Below are 12,350 nucleotides of genomic sequence, written 5' to 3' on the forward strand. Positions count from 1 at the left end.
CAACCTTTCCCTTCCTAGTCCATTCCAGACAGTTGCTTCCACTCCAAGTGATGGTTGCATTCAGGTCCAATCTGCCAGAGTTCATGATCATGTGTGCACGAGACGCGCTTACTTCAGTGAATGAATGGCGCATGTTTCTCCTTCTGACAAAGGCTGTGGATAAAAGCTTATGTGGAAGTGCTTATTAATTGTGCCTGTCTGCAAGTCAACATGTCATCTTTGTAAGTAGCAGTCTTACCTATACCTAAATTGTCAAGTTTCAAAAAGATTAGATATGATGAATAATGTTCGCTGGAAGTCAGTAAGTACTCTCATTTGCAAATACTGAATAAATATATTGTGGAAAATTTGCTTGCTATGAGCTATGCTTTATCAAGGTATATTTAAAAGTGTAAAATAGTTAAACACGTGTGCATGCCAACACACATGTACATTTACACAAGCATGACTACACACACATGACCACTGTCTATCCGCCACAGTGGCCAGAGACAGTGCTAGTGTGTGTAGTCTTTCCATAATATTGTTATTCTGTCCTAGAGTTTCCAGTGTTTTATTTTGCGTAACACTAAGTTAATTATATTGCTGATGGTAAGTGTTTTGCAGATATAGTCAAAAGTATATTTGAAAAATATTTATCAATTTGTGTCTGTTCAGTATCTCTAATATTTTTACATCTCAATAGACAGATTATTGAGTTTTGTATAGAGTAATAGTCTGTAGTCTTTACATTTGTTGATTGAGTCTCTTTATTTGCTATGGCTATTACTTTAGTAAGGGTCTTCGTCTACAGTTCATAGTATCTACGGAAGTTGTCGCCCACTGCGGCTATAGAACTGGCTCTTGGTTTTGTGAGATATTCTTAAGCCCTTTGAGGTCCAGCCTTTGTGAACTTCCTGTATTTTTGTTGTGCCTTGATCCCTTAATCTTTCACCGGAGGGCAGTTTCGAAATATCACAGTACATCAAGAAATATTGTGATATCCTTGTCAGTTATCAAAGAAGGAAGAAAATGAAAATTAAAGAAACCAGCCACATAACTAACTATCTTTATCACTTGGATCTATTTCTAGCCGAACCCTACAATGTATTAAAAATGAAAATACTGTGACAGTTACCTGGAACAAAATACCCTCCCTCTGGAAGTTGGGTCTGTCATGCAAAAGTCAACTAAGACTCTTCATATGTGCTAAGGATACCTCTATTCATGGAAATAAGGTTGGTTTGATGTTCCTACACTTTAAGCTTCTGATTTAGTACCAGAGCAATGAATTCTAGGGATACCTCGCCAGGACTGCAACTGCAGTGGAAGTTAATGAGTGACTGAATGTGTCATACTACTTGGATTAACAGGCACTGAAGAAATATCTCGAGTGTTCTAGGAAGTGTAATAGGACCTTCGCTGTTAGTGTTACACAGTTTTGCCTTACCAGACCGTGTTGTTTGAAGTCTCATGCTTTTTACAGATGGTGCAGTCACTTTTAAGGAAATTTGACCGGGAAAAATTGTAGTAATATCCAGCTATAACTCAATAAGGTATCAACCTGACTAACTGCTCACCTGGAGCAAACAGAGGGGGGCAGGCATTTGACTCAAGTATTGATAGTCTGCGGATCTGGCAGGCATTGAGCAAATGGGCTTCCTATTACTGTGCTCCTTCCAGTTATCTACAGTGCTTTTGTAGGAAGCAATGAGGCAATAAGTGAAGTCATTGCCAAAACACAGTAGACAGACATTGATAGGGTGATCAGATATTGATACTACAGTGTTCCAAATGCTTTGTGTTTCATGGAAAAACAGGTACAGTTGGCAAAACAAAACTGTTTATTTGTCTTACTATGCTAGAGTATTATCAGCTTTGTACCTCAAACCAGTGGTAATGCAATACACATTGGCAGCAGCGTTAGCACCACATGTAAAATACTTTTAGCAGTATACCTGTATATGTTCCCTCCTTATTCTAATAATTTTATATACAGACCTTTTTTCTTTCTGTGCTTGCATATAATTACCACATATTGTTTTGTATATACAATGATAAGCCAAACATTATGACCAGTGCCCACCACATTCTTGGTTGCTGCCTGGTGGTGTTGCATGTTCCATGGTAACAAGAGTATGCAAGTGGAGCTGTCACAACTGGGGCATCATCCTATAATCCTTTGATCATAAGAATAAACCTGATGTAAACAAACACAAACGCGATGATTGGTTCAGAAGCCATAGCGCATGTACACTGGTGTTACGCTCTTGGAAGTAGGTCCTACTTATGTATTAGATATCTTATTACTAAGTTATGTTAAATGAAACTTCAAAGTATTCAAATGTATTAACAGCCATGAACATTTCTCTTAATCATGCTTTAGCTACATAGTTTCTATTTCAAAAATCGTGTACAGTCACAGCCTCTGCAGCGTTGTGCTCAGATTGTCGCGCAACTAATGCGCAGTATGAAAATGGCTGAGGCTGCTTTCTCTTCCATAGTGAAACACGCGTGGAACACAGTTAAAAAAAGGCCAAGAAATAGGCTGTTCTTAATATTTTTCATAAATTTATGGAGATAACCAGCCTTAAAGTTTCCCAGCATTGTGTATAATGCAGTTGATACACTGACCCTCAGAGGACGTGTAGTGGAGTTGGTAGTGTAATGGAATGTGAACCAAGTGCAGTTATTTCACAATTGGTTCAAATCTCCCCAGCATAAATTATTATTAATTTTTTTTGTTTTTTTATTATTTTTTAAATTTTTGTTCAGTTTGAAATACCTACATCTCGTAATTATAAAACTCGTCATAATTTTTTATGAATAAGATAAGTCTTCTTGTTTCTAATTACATATTGGAGAAGAAATTTATGTTCCCATTTCAAATACAGACTCTTAACTACCTATGTTTTATGAAAGACTGTTCATAAAAGTAGTTTAAATTAAGAAAACATAACAATTTATTTTTAAGACAAAAATGAAAAACAAAATTCTTTTTACTTGGACTGCGTGCACTGTTTCAGAGATACATATTCTCATAGAAACATGTAAAACAATCATTTTCACAACATAACGCATATAATAAAAATTCTGAATTTTTATATTTTCTACTGTACCAGTACAATATGAACCCAACAGAACTGCTCTGGAGCCAAGCTGCAGGATTTGTCCTAAGAAGTAACAAGACTGTTTAGTTACCAGATGTATTTGAACTAACGCACGCAGCTTTTTCACATGTCACTGCTGAACATTGGCGGTATATAGAATGACTGGTCATAAAAGAGGAGGAGAAAATGCTGCGCCTGGTTGGCTTCATAGAAACTGTTGTTGATAGGCTCATTATCAACGTAGCAGGTGACATTCCCAGAACTGAAATGTATTTCTCAAACTTGGATAAGGAAGAAGCCAAGAGATGACCAGCAACTTACTGTACGTAATACCTTCAGTGGGTTCAATATTTAACTATACGGTGAAATCCTTAGATACTCTTACGTTACACACAGCTGATTCAGAAAAATTACCCTGTGGCTAAGTCAGGAAGTTTCATCTTTTTTGTTTTTAATTACAATAGTACGTTAGCTAAAAACGATAAAGTATTGTGGTTTTCGTCTAGTCATCTAAGGAGGGTATTATGGTTTTCGTCTAGTCATCTAAGGAGGGTGTTGTGGGAGATTTGTGGTGTGTTATTTCACTCTGACATTCGAAGCTGCATTGCTCCTCTGCTCGTCTCTTTCTACATGTGAACTGCAGCTGGCCACGTCACTGCAGGCTAGCTGTACCAGCTGACCGCTGAGTGCTGTCAAAGTTAAATGCACTGGTAACGCCGTTGTCCCATAATATCACTAAATCGATGTGCGCATAACGCGCAGCACGAAACGTACCCTTATTATCGTGCTTGACAGTACTTTGGACAGCTTGGCTGCTGTCCCACGTGAAACGGAAATCCGGTGAGGTTCTAGCAAATGCGGAAGAATACATAGTGCAGTGTTTATATCAGGTTTATTCTTATGATGAACGGATTATAGCAAAGATGTGGGCTGCAAATGGGGAAATCCACTGAGATAAGTGACTTTGACCAAGGGCAGATTGCCATTATGCAGAACATGTGAATGAGTAGCTTGAAAACATTAAAGCTCATTGAATGTTCATTTGCTACTGTGATGAGCGTCTACGAAAAGAGGTAGGACAGTGAAATTACCACTAAGCACTAAATGGGTTAACGTCCACAACTTTTCACATAGCATGGGTTTCAGAGGCTTGTCTGCTCTCTAAACTAGGATAGATGGTGATCTGTGATACTGCTGAAAGAGCACACTGCCGGTACTTCCATAAGTGCTTTGGAACACACCGTTCTTCATACATTGTTGAATGTGGAGCTCCACAGCAGACTACCCGTTAGTGTTCACATGTTGACTAAATGACATCGTCAATTACAATTAAAGTGGGCACGAGACCATCGGGATTCGACCTTTAAGCAATGGTAACGTGGCAGCTGTTCGGATGAATCAGGTTTTTGCTACTTCAGGTCGATGGTCATCTCCACATATGCTGTCATCAAGATGAATAGCAGTTTGAAATGTGCAGCATGCCATGGATCCAGGTTGCTCAGAGCAGTATTATGCTGCAGCAGACATTTTGTTGCGCTTGCGTGGTACCTGTGGTTAGTAATCGAAGACATGCTGACAGCTGCGAATGACCTGCATCCCTTCACACTTGATACCTTCCCTGATGGCGATGTCATCTTTCAGCAGTATAATTGTCTGTGTCTCAGAGCCAGAACTGTGCTACAGTGATCAGAGGAGCTTTATAATGAACTCGCATTGATGTCCGGCAACCAGATTTGCTTGATGTAAATCCTATTGAACCCATCTGTGTTGCTCTCTGGCACCATCGCTGCATACACAAGTCAGTTGTCTATTATTTCCATGAATTATGTGACCTGTGCATAGACATCTAATGCCACAAATCTACCAACAAATTGTCGGATCCCTGATACGCAGGATCTGTGATGCATTTCATTCCAAAGATGGACAAACAAGCTATTAAGCAGATGGTCATAATGTTTTGGCTCATCAGTGTATATTGCAGCACCTACTTTTATCTCTTTGAAATATAGAGATGCTTCTGCCTTGAATACAAATAAGAGCATATCTGTATAATTACATGCTAGCCACATAGTAGCATTTGAGGCTTTGGAATGCTGCTGAAGTCATATGGTGTTCAACCTTGTAGTGACCAGAAGTGGATAAAACAGTGGTGCGAGAAGGGATAATTAGCTGGCTTTGACAAATTTCCCTGGTTGCTCACAAAACATTCGCAAACCACTTATGGGATGTGGCCTTAGAACATATTGGCTGCTAATAGAGAGTCCTCACCCCCCACCCTCTGTCGATCACAGCTTATAGCTTGCCCTTGCTGAATTGAATGTAGACCGGGACTGGGAGCACACCATCTTTTCAGCTGAGTCTATAATTAGCTCAATGAATGACGGTCTGTTGATGGTCTTAAAGCCAATAGCACATTAACAGCCCACAGCTGGCGCAACATGTGAGTGTTGGCTACATTACAGTCTCTTGCTGGGGTAGACGTAATCAGATAAGTGAGGAATATTTCATCAGATTTGTGGTCATCTTGCCATAGATCATTATGTGCACATCATGAAACACGTATGGTGCCTTGTGTGATGATGTGCTATCGCCAATGGAGTGGTCCAGTTCTAGCAGGACCACTCACTGATTCACACAAGTTGAATTTTTCAGAAATGATTTTTGCAGCAGGCTGACATGGACCTGATAAAGTGGCCAGTTAGAGTGCTGGTGTAGAATTCCATTTAAAATTTATGTGCCAAAATGAAGCACCATGTGAACTATCACTGGCCATCACATGCTCCCAGACCTTGTGTTGGACACATGGGGAGTCTCAAAAAAGAGACTGGGAGATATTTCCAGAGGCTGAGTGCCTCCATACCTAATAACATGAGGCGGGTAATTCGTGCCAGTAGTGGGTGGACCTCATGCTAGCCTCAGGGTCATCCCTGAAGTAAAACTTTCACATTACACCACTTTATGTTATAAAATTTGATACTACTGTCTCTTTGTTAATTGAAAAACTACATGAAATCATTGTACTTGAAATTTTATTTACAGAATGTGTGCTACTTAGCACTTAATACATTTAAATTTGAAAAATCACAAACAAGTGGATTTGAATCAAATTAGAAATGGGGTCTTAATATGTGACAGTACAAGGAAATACTTAATATTGACAAACATAAGACAGGTAAACCCAAAATTAATAATATTCTCTGCCCTACCGCCTTTCCGATGTTTTGTGCATTTATTTTGCAAAAAGTGCAGTCAGGGCATAGACAGGCTGTTTTCTATATTGTCCTTCTTCAGGTGCCTGAGGATAGTGTTCCATGAACTGTGACCTTTTCTTTATGTTGGTCTTCAGAGAAATGACTACTCCGGAATATGTAGTCAATGTCTTCATCAGATTGCACAAGTGAAGCATCATCCTCAGTTAAATTTGTCAGACCCCGAATGACTGGAACATTGTCCCCCCCTCGTAACAAACAACACTTTCACGTGTCTTCTTTTATTATGCTACAGCTTTCTTCTGTTTGAATTGTTTAAAATGTTCCCTGTCTGGAAATACTAGCTACTGAACAGATTCAGACCCCTCTGATTTTACTAGAGTGGATGGCTCTGTGTGGCGTGCTGATTTTTGGGAGCTGGCCAAATATCATCTGGACTTTCATATATTCCATTGTTTTCATGATGTATGTCAAAATATCTGGTGTAATGCAGAGTCGTCTAAATATATTCCTCTTACATGGGAAGAGTTTCATTTTCCAGGGGCCATTTATAGCATTTTTCATTGTTACTGCTGTCAAATAGGCCATTCCAAATAACCTTGTGATCAAAATTGAGGTTACTACTTAATATACATTCTTTGCCCACCATGTTTCTATTTCTTCGGGGTAATGTGTGCATTTAACGGTCCAGTGATGTCCATTTAAGAGGGTATGCAAACAGATGTGTGCACAGTTCTCTTGCTTTGTCTATCACACATGTGAGATATGATGTCCATAAAGTATTTAGCACAACAAGATTATCATCAGACGGCTTCACAAAGTTCACAAGATTGTCAAACCACTTAGTAAAAATATGTATCTGAATCCAGTTACTAGGCTTGCAAGCTGAAGTTATCCTAATGTGAGCTAGCATGTCCCAATATGTGATACTATAATGCATCAGGATACCTGTGGTGTCATATATTAGGAATAAGCCATCTTATAAACAATATGATTTCATGAATATTGTTGCATCAGCTAATCAGATCCAACACTTTCAATACCAAGGATTCGAGACATTATCCAGTTCTGTAATGGTATTATTCTCACTGCTGTATGCCTCAGTCATGACAGGACCTAAGTTCTGGTACTTTCCAACAGAGGGAGCACTTACTTCATTAGAACCTGGCTGTCTCATATTAGTGAATTCTCTCGTAATAGACACCTCTCCTTTACTTTAAAAATAATTTTCAGTAATGATAGTATCTTGTGGGTAAATTAAAAACAGTGTCAAATCAGAACATAGTTATTTCCTCAAATTAATTTCTAATTATAGTAAGGCAAGTTGTAGTCCATTCAGTCATCTGGCGTCTGTAGTTTCTTACCTGCAGGTGACTGAAATAATTGAGTTCTTCTTTCCTTGAAAATTAGGGAGAAATGAACCATAATTTCCATGGGAAAACCATATTCTAAACTTGTCCTGTTAATTGGAAGATCATGCAGTTTCACACCTGCTTTTATCTTTTGGATCATTATATGCATCCAAATGAATTTTGGTAAATCTAGCATGAGAGGATTTAGATGTCACATTTAGACCCAGTAATCTAATTTTCTCAGCAAATTTTTAATTTCACCTTGAGACCAATATTTATGAGCTCATTGTGGAACATGTATTCCCTTTTATTCAGTTTTTTTTTCTGCTGCATCTACTTTCCCTTTCTATCTGCTACCTCTGTTAATTGTTTTGTCGGACAAAATTTTGTCTCTGGAAACTTAACACTATGTCGTCTGGCGACACCACAATGGTGTCAAGAGCATAGTATCGCTCGGTGGCCGGTGACAACACAGTGCTGTCGTGAGCATATTACAAAACCAATTGTCAATGGCCTCTCAGACCATGACATGCAGTTCGTTCTGTTAAATGTTAATACTGAACAGGATATAAAATCTGTTAAATCTGAGCTCAAGAGGGTAATCAATAAGCCAAAAATTGACTATTTTAGAACACTCCTCAGACACATTCACTGGACTGATATTTACAGTGCTCATGGACATGAATGAAAAATAAAACGCCTTTTCTTATCAAGTGCTTACCTTATTTGAGCACTGTTTCCCCCAAAACTAACCAAGGTTAGAGCAAAGTCTACAAAGAAGCCATGGATTACTCAAGGAATAGGGGTATCTTATAAAACAAAAATAAAACTGTATACGTCAATCCAAAACAGTTCAGAGGTTGATGCTATAGCACATTACAAGAAATACTGCAAAATATTAAAGACTGTAATATGAACATCAAAGCAAATATATTAAAAGGAAAAGATATTCATATCAGATAACAAAAGAAAGACAAAATGGGATATAGTGAAGGAGGAGACCAGTAGAACCAGACATGAAGAGGGACAAATAGCATTAAGAGTAAATGATACATTTATGACAGATGTGTATAGTGTTGCAGAACTTTTTAACAAACATTTTATAACTTTTACTGCAAAGATAGTGTTGTCAGGTTCTGTAGATGCTGCTATGGAATACCTCAGACCAGACATTTCAAATGGCTCTGAGCACTATGGGACTTAACATCTGAGGTCATCAGTCCCCTAGAACTTAGAACAACTTAAACCTAACTAACCTAAGGACATCACACACATCCATGCCCGAGGCAGGATTCGAACCTGCGACTGTAGGATTCCAGACTGAAGCGCCTAGAACTGCTCGGCCACCAGTGGCCGGCCCAGACATTTCAAGTAACTTCCATAATATGAATTTGACCCTCACTACTCCAGCAGAAATAATGTCCATCTTAAAATCTTTAAAATCAAAAACATCTGGTGGGTATGATGAAATATCGAAAAAGTTAACGAATGTGATTCTGAGTTAAGTAACATATTAAGGTATCTGTGTAACCAGTCATCGGTGGAATATTTCCTGAATGGTTGAAATATGCTGAAGTTAAGCCACTGTTTAAGAAGGGGGATAAAGAAATAGCATCAAATTTCCGTCCAATTTCAGTTTTGTCAGCATTCTAAAAAATTTTAGAATAAGTAATGTACAATTGGCTGTATAACCATCTTATCTCGAATAACATACTGTCAAAGTCACAGTTCGAGTTTCTAAAGAGTTCTGATATTGAGAAGGCTATCTACACTTACAGTGAAAATGTGCTTAATTCATTAGACAAAAAATTGCAGGCAACTGGTGTATTTTGTGATCTGCCAGGACTCAAACCCAGGCCACCCACTTGGCAGGCAAGCATTCTACCATACAGCCATGTTGCCTGTCCAAAAACTGACCTTACTTTATGGTGTTGAAGATAGTCGGAAACGTTTGAAGTCAATTTTATCAAGAATATTTTAGAGTTGCAATGACTTGTTTTGTGCAACTGATATTTGATTTCTGAGCTTCACATACCATAAATATAAAAAGTTACAAAAATATGATTGCTGTATAGTCTCCTTGTGGGTGAATACAACCTAACTTTGACTAACTTACCCTGCTGCCATGCACTACACTCATGTCAAACTACTTCTGTTACTGTTCTGAGATACTTCCTTAGTGTTGTTGCACATTCATTTATTCTCCTTTAGCTTTATCCTTTTTCTTAAGAGAGTTAATATACTTTACCATATTTATAGATACTATTAATTCTAGGATAATTTTATTCCTTAAATTTTTGTGTGTCCTTCATTTTTAACTATAATTTGAAAATATTTAGAGACAGTCATGCCTATCCCATTTCCTAATTTACCTTGGCAAACATGACATGACATCAGTTTCACACAGTAAATGTAAAATCTTATTATATGCATTCATGAGTGCCTTTATCAAAACCCATATCATTGTACACGGTCTCCACTTGACTAATACATGAATAAACTTTCACCTATAACTATACATATTATTGGCATAAAATCATGATATTTAACATTAATTAATTTCTGTGTTTATTGCCTCCTCATCCTCAGTTTTTCCCTCCTGAGGGGTCACTTTCATAATTGTAAAACAAAAATTTTAAAAATTCACTTTTTCTTTCAGTCTGAAGTGCCAGACCTAACAAATAAAGTGGTTTATGATTTGGATGATCCAAACCGGCCACGCTTTACGACTGCAGAACTGAAGGAAATACTGCATGAACGAAATGAACTGAAGGCTAAAGTCAGCGATCTGGAGGATGAGCTGGAAATTTACAGGCCAAAATCAAGGGACTTGTGAGTTGCGTGATTTGTGTTAGATTCTATCTAGGTTATTGGTCACTGATGCTTAGTGTAGGATTACTCTTTCGTGTTATATAACCAATTATAAAAGCTCTGTTGTACTTAAGCTTCGAGAAAACCTAGTATTTATCTCTTAGTGCATACATTGTTTAAATTATGTATTATTTCACTGTTGCCAATAATTGTAGTGCTGCTAGTTTATTTTCACTGTGACCTGTTGCATATCTTTGCTGAAATATAGAGGTAAGTGGTAATTCTCATTTGTATTAAAGTTTTATGCTTTTGGACTCAGTGAATGTGCAAATAAGATAAAGGCCTCATATCCAAAGGTATTCATTGAATGCTAGATGGACAAAAGATTTTTTCCTTGTTGCTACTAGTTACATTTCTGGAGTAACATCTGCATCATACAATACAAGCTTATACTGCTGGTATACACACTTTTGACCTAAGGGCATTAGGTCATGGTCCAAGGCATATTTCTCTGATATTTATTCTTTCAATACTGGAGACATCATCTGAGGTTATAACAACTTCGAAAGCAGTTACAATCTCAGCAACCCAAACCATTCCTTGCGAGGTGGGGGGAGTGGCTATGTATGTTTAAAAAAAAAAAATTTCATTGGAGTCCATAGACGAATAACGGCACTGCACCGAACAGATATTTGAGTGTTGTGCAGGGGCAGCTGAATTTAGTTTCACTTAACTTCTAATTGTTGTTGTTGTTGTTGTTGTTGTTGTTTACAGGTCCCCTAAGCCCAACTTCAGAGCATTTCTGCTCAAGCTAGAGAGGGTTCTTGATTCACTTTGTAGGAAGTACCAAAAATTAGTTATATGTGGTGACTTCAATATTAATTTTATATATGATTATGCAAGAAAAAGGATGTTAGTAGATCTCCTAAATTCGTATGATCTGATGCAGACTGTTTTTTTTTCCCCTACTAGGGTGCAGAGGAACAGTAGCACAGCCATAGACGCTATTTTTATTCATTCTTCATTACTAGATGGTCATTCTGTTAGCAAAAGCACAAATTTTAACACTAAAGGCTTTGGTACTCAAACCAATGTCACGTATAATTACAATCTATGTAGGAAAGTTAATCCAACAGCAATAGAGATTCAAGGAACAAGAGTGGCAGGATATTTATAGTGCCGATAACATAGATGATAAATACATTGCTTTCCTTAACACATTTCTCTTGCTCTTTGTTGGTTACTTTCCATTAGAATGTTCTAAACAGGATACTAGCAGTAATAGGCAGCCTGGGTGGCTGACTAGTGGGATAAGGATATCTTGTAGAACAAAGCGGGAATTATATCAAAATGTTAGAAGTAGTCACAATCAAGCTACAGGAGCCCATTACAGACAGTATTGTAAGGTGATTAAAATGTTGTTAGGAAGGCAAAGAGTATGTGGTATGCAAATAGAATAGCTAATTCACAGGATAAAATTGAAACCATATGGTCAGTTGTGAAGGAAGTGTCTGGTCAGCAGCACAAGGTCGACAGTATAAAGTCAGTTCACAGTAAACATATTTCTGTTACTGATCAATCAGACATATGTACAGTATTTAACAATCATTATCTGAGCATTGCTGGTGAATGAAATAAAAATTTGGTTTCTACAGGAAATCGTACAACTTTCTTGGGAAATGCCTTTCCGAGATTGTTGTCTGAAATACTCCTCTGTGATACAGACAAGAGGGAGAGTGAGTCAATAATTAAATCACTGAAGACTAAGGACTCTCATGGTTATGATGGAATGTCCAGCAGAATATTAAAGTACTGTGCTATACATGTTAGCCCAGATTTTAACCATATTTCTAATTTTTCTTTTAGGAATGGTCAGTTTCCTGAGCGAT

The 12,350-nt window shown here is 37.7% G+C and overlaps 1 protein-coding gene across 7 annotated transcripts in view; it reads left to right on the forward strand.

The window, feature by feature from the left end:
• The window catches only part of LOC126100705 (RILP-like protein homolog), a 187,071-nt gene that overhangs the window by 110,563 nt on the left and 64,158 nt on the right, over positions 1 to 12,350 (forward strand). For all 7 annotated transcript variants that reach the window (XM_049911322.1, XM_049911323.1, XM_049911321.1 and 4 more), the window contains one exon: positions 10,310 to 10,482. In XM_049911322.1, the coding sequence (XP_049767279.1) occupies positions 10,310 to 10,482 (173 nt within the window). The remainder of the gene's footprint in view (positions 1 to 10,309; positions 10,483 to 12,350) is intronic.

This window comes from Schistocerca cancellata, chromosome 9 (assembly GCF_023864275.1).
Source record: "Schistocerca cancellata isolate TAMUIC-IGC-003103 chromosome 9, iqSchCanc2.1, whole genome shotgun sequence".
NCBI lineage: Eukaryota > Metazoa > Arthropoda > Insecta > Orthoptera > Acrididae > Schistocerca > Schistocerca cancellata.